The sequence below is a fragment of the Salmo salar genome, chromosome 21 (genome assembly GCF_965601325.2).
Source record: "Salmo salar chromosome 21, fSalSal1, whole genome shotgun sequence".
Taxonomy (NCBI): Eukaryota; Metazoa; Chordata; class Actinopteri; order Salmoniformes; family Salmonidae; genus Salmo; species Salmo salar.
The window spans coordinates 45,735,298-45,753,254 of NC_138311.1; the positions used below are offsets into that span (position 1 = coordinate 45,735,298).

Here is a 17,957-nt window from a genome sequence, read left to right on the forward strand (position 1 = left end):
AGGGATGTGCATGCCTTTAAGAGAACCTAGTGCTCCTCTATGAACTTCCCTTACATCCCACCAGCAGACAGGCATTGATACATAGGTGAAGGTGAGACTCATCTTAGATTCAAACCGGGATAGTATATGTCTACATTCATTACCTCACAGATTCATCACTCATTAATGAAACAAAATGTAGTATGACCTTCGGCTGAGTGAATGTAAAAAGCCAGAGGAAGGGAGGGGAGGATAGGGTAGGAGAGGAGAAGAAATTAATAATAAAACATTGTAAATTTGGAAAGTTTGAGTTCAAAGATATGTCTTCTACTGTCACTGATTTCTTAACTGTTAAATTGCCTGATCCACTGGCCCCTGAAAACATAGGAACAGATTCAAAGAAACGTGTCTTGTTTCCCTGAGAGTTTTTTTTATCTGTTGTTTTAAATATGCCACTACGAATAACTTTTCATATTATATGAAATTAATTATGAATATAACATTGTAACATCATCTTCATTCTAGCAGCTGTCAACTGTTGTCAACTGAGTCTATTTGTTCTGTTCTGTCATCAGCAGAGAATCCATGGAAGTGTGTCAAAGTGAGTCAAACCAATCCAAAATGTCCTTTCGGCCAGCCAGACAAAGGTGTGCCAACTACAGTTTTGGGTTTTCAGGTCAACCCATTAGAGGCTGCCAGGGAAACATTCAGAGAGTTTCACCTTGTTGTTCCCCGGAAGCAACATTCTGTAGCTTTAATCTTGCACAAATTTACACTGAGGATAGCTACAGAAATGAGTGCTGATGAATCAACAAGGCATTAAGACCAAGATGATGCAGGAATTGGGATGGGCTAAGGCTGAGGGTCAGTGAGTTTCATCTAGGAAATATGCCTCCCCTCAGGCATGATTAAGACCGTAGTGCGATGATTCTCTGTCATCTGTATGATTCGAATTGCATTCACTACGTTGTCATCACTCTAATTTGCGTGTGCAGACTGATTTATTATGTCCTTTACTTGTATTCTAATTCTGGAACATAATAAAAAAAAAAATATTTGTCACATGCGCCGAATACAACCTTACTGTGACATGCTTACTTACAAGCCCTTAACCAACAACTCCGTTTTAAGAAAGATAACCGTTGAGAAAATATTTACTAAATATACTAATGTAAAAAGAAAGTAACACAATAAAAAACTATAATGAGGCTATATACAGGGGGTACCGGTACCGTGTCAATGTGCGGGGGTACAGGTTAGAGGTAATTGAAGAAATATGTACATGAAGATATGGGTAAAGTGACTATGCATAGATAATAGACAGCAAGTAGCAGCAGTGTAAAAACAAATGGAGCAGGGGGTGTTAATGTAAATAGTCCGGGTGGCCATTTGACTAATTGTTCAGCAGTCTTATGGCTTGGGGGTAGAAGCTGTTAAGGAGTGTTTTGGACCTAGACTTGTCACTCTGGTACCGCTTGCCGTGCGGTAGCAGAGAGAACAGTCTATGACACGGGTGGCTTGAGTCTTTAACAAACTTTAGGGCCTTCCTCTGACACTTCCTGGTATAGAGGTCCTGGATGGCAGGAAGCTTGGCTTCAGTGATGTACTGGGCCATACGCACGACTCTCTGTAGCGCCATGTGGTTGGATGCTGAGAAGTTGCCACACCAGGCGGTGATGCAACCAGTCAGGATGCTCTCGATGGTGCAGCTGTAGAACACTATCTACCAAGGGAGTTCTCATCTATATTATTTGTAGCCATCTATTTACCACCACAAACAGATGCTGGTACCAAGACCACACTCAACGAGCTGTATAAAGCCATAAGCAAACAAGAAAATGCTAATCGAGAAGCGATGCTCCTAGTGGCCGGGGAATTTAATGCAAGCAAACTTAAATCCATTTTACGTCATTTCTACCAGCTTTTCACGTGCCACCAGAGGAAAAAAACTCTAGGCCACCTTTACTCCACACACAGAGACGCATACAAAGCTCTCCCTCACCCTGCATTTGGCAAATATGAGCTAAAGGCAAGAGCTGCCGCTTTCAAGGAACGGGACACTAATACGAACGCTTATAAGAAATCCCGCTATGCCCTCAGACGAACCATCAAACAGGAAAGGTGTCAATACAGGATTAAGATTGAATCCTGCTACACCGGCTCCAACGCTCGTCGGAGGGCTTGAAAACTATTACGGACTACAAAGGGAAACCCAGCCGCGAGCTGCCCAGTGACGCGAGCCTACCAGAAGAGCTAAATGCCTTTTATGCTCCCTTCGATGCAAGCAACACTGAATCATGCATGACAGCACCAGCTGTTCCAGATGACTCTGTGATCACACTCTCCGTAGCCGATGTGAGCAAGACCTTTAAACAGGTCAACATTAAAAAAAAAATAAATTGTTTAACCTTTATTTAACTAGGCAAGTCAGTTAACAAAAAATTCTTATTTACAATGATGGCCTACCCCGGACGACGCTGGGCCAATTGTGCGCCACCTTATGGGACTCCCAATCACGGCCGGATGTGATACAGCCTGGACTCGAACCAGGGACCGTAGTGACGCCTCTTGCACTGACATGCAGTGCCATAGATCACTGCACCACTTGGGAACATTCACAAATCTGCCAGGCCAGGCGGATTACCAGGACATGTACTCAAAGCATGTACGGACCAACTGGCAAGAGACTTCACTGACATTTTCAACCTCTCCCTGACTGAGTCTGTAATACCTACATGTTTCAAGCAGATCACCATAGTCCCTGTGACCAAGGAAGAGAAGGTAACCTGCCTAAATGATTACAACCCCGTAGCACTCACATCGGTAGCCATGAATTGCTTTGAATGGCTCACATCAACACCATCATCCCAGAAACCCTAGACCCATACTGCCCCAACAGATCCACAGACGAGGCAATCTCAATCGCACTCCACACTGCCCTTTCCCACCTCGACAATAGGAACACCTATGTAAGAATGTTGTTCACTGACTACAGCTCAGCATTGAACAACATAGTGCCCACAAAGCTCATCGCTAAGCTAAGGACCCTGGGACTAACACTTCCCTCTGCAACTGTTCCTGGACTTCCTGACAGGCCGCCCCTAGGTGGTAAGGGAAGGCAACAACACATCTGCAACGCTGATCCTCAACACTGGGGCCCCTCAGGGGTGCGTGTTCAGTCTCCTCCTGGACTCCCTGTTCACCTACGAGTGCGTGTCCAAACACGACTCCAACACCATCATTAAGTTTGCTGATGACACCACAGTGGTAGGCCTGATCACTGACAACGATGAGACAGCCAATAGGGAGAAGGTAAAAGACCTGGCAGTGTGGTGTCAGGACAACAACCTCTCCCTCAATGTGAGCAAGACAAATGAGCTGATCGTGGACTACAGGAAAAGGCGGGCCGAACAGGCCCCGATTAACATCGATGGGGCTGTAGTGGAGTGGGTCAAGAGTTTCAAGTTACTTGGTGTCCACATCACCAACGAACTATCATGGTCCAAACACCTTTTCCCCCTCAGGAGACTGAAAAGATTTGGCATGAGTCCCCAGATCCTCAAAAGGTTCTACAGCTGCACAATCGAAAGTATCCTGACCGGTTGCATTATTGCCTAGTATGGCGACTGGTCGGCAACTGACCTTAAGGCGCTACAGAGGGTAGTGCTTACGGCCCAGTACATCACTGGGGCCAAGCTTCCTGCCATCTAGGACCTATATACCAGGCAGTGTTTGAGGAAGGCCCAAAAAATGGTCAAAGACTCCAGTTGCCCAAGTCATAGACTGTTCTCTCTGCCAAGTCTGGGACCAAAATGCTCCTTAACAGCTTCAACCCCCAAGCCATAAGACTGCTGAACAATTAATAAAATGGCCACCCGGACAATTTACATTGACACCCCCCCATTTGTTTTAACATTGCATTTAACACAGTCTATTATCTATGCACAGTAATTTTACCCAGACCTATAATTGAAGTCGGAAATTTACATACACTTAGGTTGGAGTCATTAAAACTGGTTTTTCAACCAGTCCACAAATTTCTTGTTAACAAACTATAGTTTTGGAAAGTCGGTTAGGGCATCTACTTTGTGCATGACACAAGTCATTTTTCCAACAATTGTTTTCAGACAGATTATTTAACTTGTAATTCACTGCATCACAATTCCAGTGGGTCAGAAGTTTACATACACTAAGTTGACTGTGCCTTTAAACAGCTTGGAAAATTCCAGAATATGATGTCATGGCTTTAGAAGCTTCTGATAGGCTAATTGACATCATTTACATAATTTGAGTCAATTGGATGTGTACCTGTGGATGTATTTCAAGGCCTACCTTCACACTCAGTGCCTCTGCTTGACATCATGGGAAAATCAAAAAAAATCAGCCAAGACCTCAGAAAGAAATTGTAGACCTCCACAAGTCTGGTTCATCCTTTGGAGCAATTTCCAAACGCCTGAAGGTACCATGTTCATCTGTACAAACAATAGTATGCAAGTATAAACACATGGGACCACACAGCCGTCATTCCGCTCAGCATTCTGTCTCCTATGAGATTAATGTACTTTGGTGCGAGAAGTGCAAATCAATCCCAGAACAACAGCAAAGGACCTTGTGAAGATGCTGGGGGGAAACAGGTACAAAAGTATCTGTATCCACAGTAAAACGAGTCCCTATATCGACATAACCTGAAAGGCCGCTCAGCAAGGAAGAAGCCACTGCTCCAAAACCGCAATAAAAAAGCCAGACAAAGATCGTACTTTTTGGAGAAATGTCCTCTGGTCTGATGAAACAAAAATATAACTGTTTGGCCATAATGGTCATCATTATGTTTGGAGGAAAAGGGGGTGGCTTGCAAGCTGAAGAACACCATCCCAACCATGAAGCACAGGGCTGGCAGTGTCATTTTGTGGGGGTGCTTTGCTGCAGGAGGGACTGGTGCACTTCACAAAATAGATGGCATCATGAGGAGGAAAACTATGTGGATATATTGAAGCAACATCTCAAGACATCAGTCAGGAAGTTAAAGCTTGGTCGCAAATGGGTCTTCCAAATGCACAATGACCCTAAGCATACTTCCAAGGTTGTGGCAAAATGGCTTAAGGACAACAAAGTCAAGGTATTGGAGTGGCCATCACAAAGCCCTGACCTCAATCCTATAGAAAATGTGTGGGCAGAATTGAAAAAGCATGTGCGAGCAAGGAGGACTACAAACCTGCCTCAGTTACACCAGCTCTGTCAGGAGGAATGGGTCAAAATTCACCCAACTTATTGTGGGAAGCTTGTGGAAGGCTACCTGAAACGTTTGACCCAAGTTAAACAATTTAAAGGCAATACTACCAAATACTAATTGAGTGTATGTAAACTTCTGACCCACTGGGAATGTGATGAAAGAAAGAAAAGCTGAATCACTCTACTATTATTCTGACATTTCACGTTCTTAAAATAAAGTGATGATCCTAACTGACCTTAGACAAGGAATTTTTACTAGGATTAAATGTCAGGAATTGTGAAAAACTGAGTTTAAATGTATTTGGCTAAGGTGTATGTAAACTTCCGACATCAACTGTACAAGTACAAATTACCACGACTAACCTGTACCACCGCACATTGACTCTGTACTGGTACCCCTTGTATATAGCCTCATTATTGTTATTTTATATTATTTTTTACTTTAGTTTATTTAGAAAATATTTTCTTAACTCTTTCTTGAACTGCATTGTTGGCTAAGGGCTTTTAGGTAAGCATTTCACAGGAAGGTCTACACCTTTTGTATTCGGCGCATGTGACAAATAACATTTGATGCGCTATAAAACAGCATTTTTCCCCCCTGCCAAATGGCAAAAAGTGTAGAATTGCAATATTTGCTTTGAAACTGCAACATTTTCTCTTAGCCTCATGACAAAATGTGTAGAGTAGAATGATTAAACTGCAAATGTTTCTCTCTGCGCCATAGCAAAATGTGTTGAAATGCAGGAAGTGATCTGAGTCCCCCACACCTTCAGGAAAGTTTATCACACTTGTACGCCTACTTACAGAGGTCCACCTAGCTATATCTTAGGCAGTACCACAGTGTCAAATCAAATCAAATTTTATTAGTCACATGCGCCGAATACAACAGTAGACCTTACAGTGAAATGCTTACTTACGAGCGCCAACCGACAGTGCAGTTTCAAAAAATATGGATAAGAATAAGAGATAAAAGTAACAAGTATCATGATATGTCTGAGGTGCCAGTCTTTATGTTCTCATTACCTGTAGGTTTGTGGATGCAGAGATTCTGGCTACACTGGAGTATGAAGTATCTTTTATTTTATTTTAACATTTTAGTAATCTAGCAGACGCTCTTATCAACAGCAATTCATACTTACTTCACACTTACTTACTGTATGTTTGCCTATACAGTAGCGGAAGCAGTACAGTGTCACAGACATAGGGCATGTTAGGGCATGTTGGATGTTGTATTACCGGCTGGGTTGCGGGTGGAGAGGTTCCGGTGGCACTGGAGTTTAATGTCATACAGAATGTACATCTGCTCCTCTGCTGTCAGGCTCTCCTCAGATCCACCCTGCAGGCAACAAGCAGTGGGAGTTTAACAGTTTAACGAGGAATTTTAGGTCACTTGTGTCAAAACTCTACCAAATTTTTGCATCACAGCACTCCTAGCTTGGGTGGGGAAAGGTTGAATTCAGCCACTGGAATGGAGTCGCTCTTTAAACAGATCAATACCTTACAGGCTATGCTAGAGTTCAGCAGTGATAACTTTTATCTGCTATGATCTGATTGCCACCTTATTTCACACAGAGACTTGAAGATTTGTCACACATTTTCTCTAACCTGATTTACAAGTAATGAAAGACATATGACAGTGACAATATCACAATGTAAAGAGATAACAAATGCTACACATTAAAAATAAAAATGTTTTTATGCAAGCTTCATGAAGAATAATGCACCCACATCACACCTGAGGAACTGTGAATAATGGATATCGTTGTCTGATGAAAACCTCATAGAAAACATTTTTTTAAACTAAAAACAGTAACAGTAAGTTTCCTAAGTGTACTCTGAAAATTTCATGACTCTAGGACCAAGAAAATGTATTCAAAAATGTTTCATGTTCGTTCATGGTAAAATATGGTCATTTTTTTCAATTTCCTGAAAATGTTCAGTTTTGGACATCAGACAGCGACGATATGCATTATTTCTATCATAGTTGCTGCAGAATTTCAGCACTTCCAAAGTAAATTACCAGACTGCAGGCCAGAAGAGCAAGCAATTATTTTCAGATCGTTCGCTCACTCTTCAAATAGTCTTCTTCATGGACTTTAATGTTATTGTAGTTCTTAGCTCTGATTAACAAATAAGTAAGTAGTGCACATTGAACTACCTAATGAGGATTCCACAGAAGAGTTTAATGATGTTGTTGTTTGTGCGTTTCTTTCCCCCCTTATCTTCCTGTTGATAATAAGCATGCTGTTTATTATGGTGGAGACGTTGAGACCAGAGAACTAGGAGCAGGAGGAGGAAGAGAATGTAATGTTCTTCAGTTGGAGTAATGCTTCCCTTTCAAATCCCACTCAAAATATTAAACATTGTTAAAGGACTTTTACTTTTTTTTATTATTAGCTCGTTCTGTTGTTATATTTGTCCCTTACGGAAAAACAAACCTCTTCTAAGTCTGTCTATGTGTAAGACCTGTTGCAATCCTGAAGTAGCCTAAAGTACAGGAAGGAGTTGAAGTGTTTACATTTTAGTTCCTGGTTGTATATCTTTTCAAAGTAAGATTATGAATGTGCTTCATGTTGCCATGTGAATCAGTATTTAGACGGTGCATGACCTTGCACAGAACAACATTTTTCAATATTACATGGTCCACATGCATAACTTATGTACTGTATTCCTTTGAATTGCAAACCTATTCATGAAAAATGTAACTGATATTTGTCCATCAAGGCCTGGAGCTGAATGGACCTTCACTGGCAGGCTGAATTACATACACCTGACTGATTGAACGGAGTTGACTAGGGGTCAACCTTATAGACGCTAACAACCTCAACAGTTCATTGCAGGCACAGACACAGATACATTAGAAGCATCAAATAGAAAGGGAAACGAGAGAAGGTGAATGTGTGCTGTGATGGACAGCTCTTGTCCAAAGGAAGCCTGGAAGCATGGGGGAGCATGGGGAAGCTTAGGGAAGCATGAGGGAGCATGGGGAAGCATGGGAAAGCATGGGGGAGCATGGGGAAGCATGGGGGAGCATGGGGACCAAGAACCTCCATTGATGAGCAGATTAAATGGAATGATATTAGTACTACTTTGTCTTGCCCGTTCACCCTCTGGCACCCATACACAATCTCAATTTGATCAAGGTTTAAAAATCCTTCTTTAATCTGTTTCCTGATTTAATAAGTCACCTGGTCATGTTATGAATATTTGTTATTTTGATGTGTAGAGGGGGCATCAAAGTTACTCTTGAAGTATTTGGTTATCCATATTTGCAGAATTTAGAAGGAGAACAATCTCTCTAATTTGTCTATCAATACGAATGTGTCCCAATGTTTCAGTTTCTCAACCCTTTAAGCCCAATGTTATGTTTTTGCAACACTTACAAAACTATCTCTAGCTCTGGCTCAAAATGTTTCTTTCTCAATGTCTTTTTTTCTACTTGGTTAATTTCAAGTAATGTACTTGCTTGAATGACTTACACCATATGCTTGTGTTTGGGACCAGTGTGGTCTTTGATATGTGGACAGGTTTCTAATGTTTTAGAAGCTTCCGACTGATGCCACAATAATAATACTGACACAGAACAAATACTACTAAGAGATACATCTAGAGATGAACTATGTAGTGTTTGGCATGATTTTTGAGTTTAGGACATGTACAGGATGCACTTTATTAAATGTTGCATCTTTACATCATTGGGTCTCACAGGATCAAAATTATGAATTCAGTCCATTTGTCTTCTCATTTATACAATAAGAACAACATTTTCTAGGTCTCAGGGAAGGGGAAAATGTTAGTCACGGCATGTCAGTGATTTAGATCTGCTGCACATGCAGGTACTGTAAGCTGTGTTAAAACATCCCCCCTGAGAACCCAATACTGAAGGGAGTAGTACACAGCGTTGTACGAGATCTTCAGTTTCTTGGCAATTTCTCGCATGGAATAGCCTTCATTTCTCAGAACAAGAATAGACTGACGAGTTTCAGAAGAAATTTCTTTGTTTCTGGCCATTTTGAGCCTGTTATCAAACACACAAATGTCGATGCTCCAGATACTAAACTAGTCTAAAGAAGGCCAGTTTTATTGCCTCGGTAATCAGCACAAACATTTTCAGCTCTGCTAACATAATTGCAAAAGGGTTTTCTAATGATCAATTAGCCTTTTAAAATGATAAACTTGGATTATGTAACGGTCGTTATATGGAGTAGACCAAGGCGCAGCGGGTTGAGTGCTCATCTTTACTTTTATTGAGACACTTAAGAACAAAACAAGAAAACAAACGAACGACAAACAGTCTTGCAGGCTAAACATAGCACTGCAGAAACAACCTCCCACAAAAGACAGGTGAAGAAAGGGCTACCTAAGTATGACTCCCAATCAGCAACAACGATGTACAGCTGTTCCTGATTGAGAGCCATACCAGGCCAACAAAGAAATACACAACATAGAAAACCATAGAAATACAAAACAAGAACATTACGCAAAAACCCCGGAACACATAAAACAAACACCCCTCTCACATAAATACATATCCCAACAAACCCCGAACCACATAAAGCAAGCACTCCCTGCCACGTCCTGGCCAAACTACAATAACAAATAACCCCTTTACTGGTCAGGACGTGACAGATTAGCTAACACAATGTGCCATTGGAGCACAGGAGTGATGGTTGCTGATAATGGGCCTCTGTGCACCTATGTCGACATTCCATGAAAAATCTGCCATTTCCAGCTACAATAGTCATTTTAGACATTAACAATGTCTACACTGTATTTCTGATCAATTTGATGTTCATTTAATGAACAAAAAAATCGATTTTCTTTCAAAAACAAGGACATTTCTAAGTGACCTCAAACTTTTGAACGGTAGGGTATACATCTTTTTTTTTTTTACAATTTAAAGGTGTGGTTTAGGAGGTCAGAATACTTACATTGACGAACATTCCTTTTATAGCAAAGAAGTAAGATAGGAGGTTAACTCTTCAAATTCAGCCAAAAGGAACCAAATATTACTACAATTAAATATAGAAAACCTACAAAAATGTTACCTTCCAAAAATATATGTTTTTGATTGCAAAATACAAAAAAGTATTGGTCGTGTTGATCAATTTGGACATTTCAGACATATTAAAACTTAATTTCAGATTTATATACCAATAGACAATATTTTGACAATACTTTTTGGATGACAATACTTTTCATCCATTTTGATGTGATTTTAATAGAATTTCACAGTTTTCTTACCACACATTATTCCTACAGTACCATTGAAGCCCAATGTGGCATTTTTGAGTCCTATAATAAGTATTTCTGAAGGGTAATTAATTTACCCCCTCATTTGGATCTATGCTTGGTCGTATTTAACAGGGTTAAATAATCGATTCATTATGAAAGTCTAAAACGATTTTCCACAGCTGATATTCTTTTTTACTCAATGTTCAACTTTGGCAATTTATACTATTCTAAACATATTGCACTCATCAAAACAAAATCTAAACAACAAAGCTACAAATGGCTATATTGTTCCACTAATACATTACTAGTAAAGGCCCAGTGTAATACCTTTGTGATAAAAAAAAGAAGGGAAAAAAAGAATTCTGGGGATAGTACAGAACCCTCAGCACCCCTACTTGCTGCTAAAACAAAATGTAATGTCATATTTCCAACACAGCTGAACAATTTGGCCTAAGCTTTGTTTCTTACCTGTGCGTCAACAAAAGTCCAGCACAGGAGGAATGAGACGAAGTTCCATAAGATCCACTGCACCATACCTCCAAACAAGGCACTTTTTCTCATAGCTGTTTGTAAAAAAAAAAAAGCGTTGGCTATCTGGTGTTTGAAACTCAATATTAGTACTTCGGTTAAAAATGATTTGCCATTCCGACTTGCATGGTCGTCATCAGGTTCACCATTCCCGTATTAGGAAACATGTTAAATATCAGACTTGTTTCGACTATGACTGTAAAATCTTCAAAAATAAAAGTTAAAAGGTTCATAAAATATAAATTTCCCGCGCAGGTAACACAAGCGCAAAAACTAGGAAAAGGTCAGAGAGCGCCTGTAAACACATGAAAATAATTCCTTATCCATAACACACATGTCTTCTTCCATACAGTAGGCTACATAGCATATACAGCCTGCCACGACGTCTCAGAACAAGTGTATATATCCATTCCGAATGTCTACACTTTTAGAGAGAAGCGCGCAAATTCCCGGTCCTCGCCAAGCTTGGTGAAGACTTGAAAAGGTACGTGCTCTTGATATCACTAAACTATAGGACGCGGGGATCTTTTGGTGGTTCGGCAAAATACAATTTTCTCTTCTTTAATTTCCACAATCAGCCCGTGTCCATTCAGTGCACACAGTTATTTCAGCATTCAAATTATTGAACAGGAAACTAACAGCGCTACACAGCCTGACACGAAACTCCACCTAATACATGAATCACTCTCCAGGTTTGACTGCACAGAAGTTGAGATTTTGTTACTCTTGTATAATGTATCATAAGTAGAAACAACACTTTAAAGCAAGTCTTGACTGAGGGAATAGTTCAGAAACTTTTCTATTCAAGGACCGTTTGAGTTGCGTGATTTTCTTTTCTGTCTTCGTTTTTCAGTGCTGAAGAGGGGGAGGAGCTATCCATGGTGCTGAAACTTCGTTAGAAGGACAGACACGAAATTTGGACGATGGTGCCCGAGAAATACAGGGAGAAAATCGTTCTTCAACCGAGTGGGGGAAACACGTCCGATGTTGACCTCTCTCTCTCTCTCTCTCTCTCTCTCTCTCTCTCTCTCTCTCTCTCTCTCTCTCTCTCTCTCTCTCTCTCTCTCTCTCTCTCTCTCTCTCTCTCTATATATATATATATATCTTTCTCTACACCCCTCTCTCTCCCACTCTCTCTCTTCCCCTATCTTTCTCTCGCTCTCTCTTCGATCTCTCTCTTACCCCCACCTCTCGCTCTCTCCCTCCACCTCTCAATTAGAATGAAATTCAAAGGGTTAAGCATGTGCTGACATTTCCAGAGAAAAACATTCCTCTCCCTCCCCATCTAGCTCCTCACTGCAGGCATGTACAACAGCTGGTAATTAGTGCAAGTAGACTCTGAGCAGAAGCTACTCAATCTTTGAACTGTGTGTGTGCACACTTATGTGTGAGCTTCTGTGTGTGTGGTGTGTGTGCATGTGTGCGGGTGAGTGCTTCCATACATTCATGTGTATGTGTGCGCATCACACTAAACCATCCTTTTCCTTGTAGATTTTGGACATTTGAAAAGGTTCAGAGAACGTAAATATTTCCCTTCCTCAGCACTCAACAAAACATTTTATAAAAAAGATTGACCAGCACTGGGCGCAAAACTCATGATTCTTGGATCCAAAGCGCGCTGCTCAGACAGACTACTGCGACACCACAGTTCACAATGCTCTAGCAAGCTGTGAGGATACTTGATGATACTTGATGGTATGAGGTCAGTTGGTTTGCAAAGCCTTCACCAAACCATAGCCCTAACCTTAACCACTGGGAATGAATGCCTAAACTCTTTTAACCTTTGAGTTGTTCATGCGAATGAATGTGTCAGAAAATAGACGTCATTAATAATATGTCTAATTCCTAAGGGAAACTATGAGATCTTGTTGTCATGGCACCCTCCCAGCATCCAATTATCAATTCTAATTCAAATATAACACCTGGCACCACTACTTGTTTCTTCAGAAACATAATGTGCAGAGCAGGAAGTAGGGAACCTATTCATGACCTGGGTTGAAGGCAGGATAAGAAGAGGAAAGTGAAACATCAATAATCGCACAGGAAAACACACAGTCTGTGTTACTGCTGTCTCCAAACTGCGTGTGAGAGGGGGTTCTCTTTTGATTCTGTTCCATCTTCCACCTGATGGTAAAAGAACAGAATAAACTCGTCCTGAACTCCGCAGATGTTGTCTTTTAAGAGGTTTCTCATCAGCACAGTGCGAGTGGGAATGCACAGGCATCAGTCACCCTAAAGCATCAGTTCCCCCAGTAGTTGCCAAACCTCCAGCTGCGTACCCTCTCTAGCACCAGGGTCAGCACACTCTCAAATATTGTTTTTTGCCATCATTGGAAGCCTGCCACACACACACACTATACGATACATTTATTCAACATAAGAATAGTTGAATAAATGTATTCAACATAAGAATAAATGTGAGTTTTTGTCACAACCCGCCTCGTGGGAAGTGACAAAGAGCTCTTATAGGACCAGGGCACAAATAATAATATAATAATAATTAATAATTTTGCTCTTTATTTAGCCATTTTACATATAAAATTGTGAATAACTCACCACAGGTTAATGAGAAGGGTGTGCTTGAAAGGACGTCCATAACTCTGCAATGTTGGGTTGTATTGGAGAGAGTCTCAGTCTTACATCATTTTCCACACACAGTCTGCGCCTGTATTTAGTTTTCATGCTAGTGAGGGTCGAGAATCCACTCTTACATAGGTACGTGGTTGCAAAGGGCATCAGTATCTTATCACTTAGCACCATACAAGACCATGGTGCTTGCCTACGGAGCTGTGAGGGGAACGGCACCTCCGTACCTTCAGGCTCTGATCAGGCCCTACACCCAAACAAGGGCACTGCGTTCATCCACCTCTGGCCTGCTCGCCTCCCTACCTCTGAGGAAGCACAGTTCCCACTCAGCCCAGTCAAAACTGTTCGCTGCTCTGGCACCCCAATGGTGGAACAAGCTCCCTCACGACGCCAGGACAGCGGAGTCAATCACCACCTTCCGGAGACACCTGAAACCCCACCTCTTTAAGGAATACCTAGGATAGGATAAAGTAATCCTTCTAACCCCCCCCCCCCTTAAAAGATTTAGATGCACTATTGTAAAGTGGTTGTTCCACTGGATATCATAAGGTGAATCCATCAATTTGTAAGTCGCTCTGGATAAGAGCGTCTGCTAAATGACTTAAATGTAAATGTTATCAGAGCGATTTGCCAAGGCAGGATACTCTGAGCGCAGCCCTATCCAGAAATCTGGCAGTGGCTTCTGATTAAATTACATTTTCACAGAACCGCTTGTTGCAATTTTGATGAGGCTCTCTTGTTCAGATATCGGTAAGTGGACTGGAGGCAGGACATGAAAGGGAAAACGAATCCAGTTGTTTGTGTCATCCGTTTCGGGAAAGTACCTGCATAATTGTGCACCAACTCACTCAGGTGCTTCACTATATCACATTTGACATTGTCCGTAAGCTTGAGTTCATTTGCACACAAAAAATCATTCAATGATGGAAAGACCTGTGTGTTGTCCTTGTTAATGCAGACAGAGAAGAGCTCCAACTTCTTAAACATAGCCTCAATTTTGTCCCGCACATTGAATATAGTTACAGAGAGTCCCTGTAATCCTAGATTCAGATCACGCGGGCCTGACTTTCTTTAACCATTAATACATTTTCGAGCAAACGGAATGAGCAGAAGCTACGTTTGGCTACACACGGACCGTTAGTGGAATTCCCGCGAGAGAGTAACAGTTATTGTGATTGGATGTTAATAATTTGACTAGGCTACCTGTATTTGACATTGTGTTGTTATTTCGCTGAACTCTAGATGGTTTCATTTTATTTTTGGCAGTAAAACGAGGCTAATCAGGCGAGAAAAAAAACTCATTCATATGTATAGCCCCGTTGGAAAATCTAAATGGATTGTTTGAAAATGTAAAAATAATAATAAAAAAAAAATGGTAAATGTCTTTTTTAAATATATATAAAAAAATGTCAATCACATATTTGGCGTAAACCCGACAGCATTGCGCGTACCCCTGGTGGTACGTATACCCCAGTTTGGGAATACCTGCTAAAGCATCAGTTCCCCTAAAGATCTAATCATCAATCCTCTCAACACAATCAATGCAACTGCACTTCACTTCATATTCTGATCTGGACAATATATGTACTTACATACAATTAAACAATGGTAATCCCTAGCATTGTCAGTTGTGTAATGTACTTAAATAAAAATTATTTAATGTACTACTTAAGTAGTTTTGGGGGGTATCTGTACTTGACTTTATTATTTATATTTTTGACAACTTTGACTTTTACTCCACTACATTCCTAATGAAAATCATGTACTTTTTACTCCATACATTTTCCCTGAAACCCAAAAGTACTTGTTACATTTTGAATGCTTAGCAGGACAGGAAAATGGTCCAATTCACGCACTTATCAAGAGAACAACCCTACTGCCTCTAATCTGGCGGACTCACCAAACACAAGTGCTTTGTTTGTAAATGATGTCTAAGTGTTGGAGTGTGCCCCTGGCTATCCTTAAATAAAACAATTAAATAAAATAAAATTGTGGTGTCTGATTTCCCTAATATAAGGAATGTGAAATGATTTATACTTTTACTTTTACTTTTGATATTTTGTATATTTTAGCAATTACATGTATTTTTGATACTTAAGCATATTTAAAACCAAATACTGTTAGACTTTTACTCAATTAGTATTTTACTGAGTGACTTTCACTTTTACTTGAGTCATTTTCTGTTAAGGTATCTTTACTTTTACTCAATTATGAAAATTGGGTACTGTCACGTCCTGACCCTTGTAAGAGGTCATTTTCTATACTAGATGGGTCAGGGCGTGACAGGGGGTGTTTGGTTGGTTTTCTTGTTTTCTATTTCTAGGTTTTGTGTTCTAGGTTTTCTATTTCTGTGGTTTTTCTGGGGGGGGGGGTTGATCTCCAATTGGAGGCAGCTGGTCCTCGTTGCCTCTGATTGGAGATCATATTTAAGTAGGGGGTTTTGCCTTTTGGGTTTGTGGGTTGTTAATTTTGAGTAGTGTGTTTTCCTCTCTGCATCACGGTTTGTTGTTTTTGTATATTCAGTTAATTGGTGTATTGCAACATTTCACTATAAATAAAAACATGTGGTACTACAACCATGCTGCGCGTTGGTCTGATCATTCTGACAGACGTGACGGCTACACTAAAAACACCCTTAATAAAAATATAGTTTTTTTTGTTAAAATAACTGAAAAAGTAGTTCACTATATGCAAACTACTTCGTGAAAAATTATCATAGTTAAATCTGTAATGTCATAGACAAAAAATAGCAAGAACAGGTCACTTTGGCATCATATGGTAACAGAAGGTGTAATTTAGCATATTAAATACAAAAACGATGTTCTTGCCTACTTCACCCATATTTTATTTTTGCACAAAATTAGTGTGTAGTTCCAGTAGTTGGAAAAATATATATATTTTGGAAGAAAGGTCTCGTAAAGTAAGGATTCTTTGCTTGTATAACAATTTTGAAAAAAAAATGTATGCCCGCTGCCCAATCACCACCCTTTTCCACCCTTAAAAACACTTAAAAACACAAGATTTGAATTGAGCTCAACTACCACCAAGCTACTGCAAAATGTGGGTAAATGACTAGTTGAACTACATGTAGTTCACTACTCCCCAACCCTGCAGTTTTACACCATGTGTTCTTGCCTTTGTCCTGTTGCTTAGTATGCCTCTGTGCAATATGACAGCAGCTATAACTGTGTCATTATACTTACAGACAACTTTCCTTATTGTCCACCTCACTGTAATTCTCAGGTAGCTCACACACGAGATTGCCACTGTAGGCTACAATATCATCAATGTCCACTGGCTCGTTTGAACAAAGATAAATGTTCTCTCTCTCTTTCTCACTTCAATTCAAAGGGCTTTATTGGCATGGGAAACATATGTTAACGTTGCCAAACCAAGTGAAATAGATCATAAACAAAGTGAAATAAATAACAACAACAAATGACATTAATACATTTCAATTGTCTATATACCGAAACGTTTCATCTAAGGAAGTTGTCTAAAAGGGATTGAATTTGTTGTTGCCTAATTGTTTTTTGGTAGGTTTCTACACTACTTTCCTTTCATCTGTAGCATTCCTTAATATTATGCAGTTCCTCTGGCTTTGATGCCTCAAGATTGAGTATTGCTCTGTTCAAGTAGGCTGTGATTTTGCTGTGATCTGATAGAGGTGTCAGTGGGCTGACTGTGAACGCTCTGAGAGACTCTGGGTTGAGGTCAGTGATAAAGTAATCTACAGTACCACTGCCAAGAGATGAGCTGTAGGCATACCTACCGTAAGAGTCCCCTCAAAGTCTACCATTGACTATAAGTACAGACCCCGCATGTGACAGAGCTGCAGGAGTGAACCTTTTTTGTTGGTTGTTTTGACATAGTTGTGTCTAGGGGGGCATATTTGGGAGGAAATGCTGTCACATCCAGGTAGGTGTTTGTCCCCCTGTGTGCTAAGAGTGTCAGGTTACTGGAATTTAGGTCGCCACAGACTAGTACATGTCCCTGGGCCTGTAAATGGTTGATCTCCCCATCTAGGAGGGAGAAGCTGTCATCGTTAATGTATGGAGATTCTATTGGGGTAATATAGGTAGCACACATGAGGACATTTTTCTCTGTTGAGATAATTTCCTTATTCATTTCTAGCCAGATGTAAAATGTTCCTTTTTTGACTAATTTAATAGAGGGGTCTGCTCATTAGCAAATTAGCATAGTCTCTTCCCTGTTTCACACCTGGTAGTTTGGTGGATGGGACTACCAGCTCTCTGTAGCCTAGAGGGCAATCAGTGGGTCCATCTCCTCTATACCATGTTTCTTGTAGGATGACAATGTCTGTATTTCCAATTTATTTGATGAAGTCTGGGTTCCTACTCTTTAGTCCAAAGGCAGATGACCTCAGACCTTGTATTTTC

General features: G+C 40.5%; 1 protein-coding gene across 1 annotated transcript in view; it reads right to left on the reverse strand.

Annotated features, from left to right (window-relative positions):
• Positions 1 to 11,120, reverse strand: part of pth2ra (parathyroid hormone 2 receptor a) — a 120,184-nt gene extending 109,064 nt beyond the window's left edge. Inside the window, exons 1-2 of the mRNA XM_045704397.2 lie at positions 11,094 to 11,120; positions 6,445 to 6,544 (exon numbers count right to left, since the gene is read on the reverse strand). Coding sequence (XP_045560353.1) covers positions 6,445 to 6,544; positions 11,094 to 11,120 — 127 coding nt within the window. The remainder of the gene's footprint in view (positions 1 to 6,444; positions 6,545 to 11,093) is intronic.
• Between the last annotated feature and the right edge of the window lie 6,837 nt (positions 11,121 to 17,957).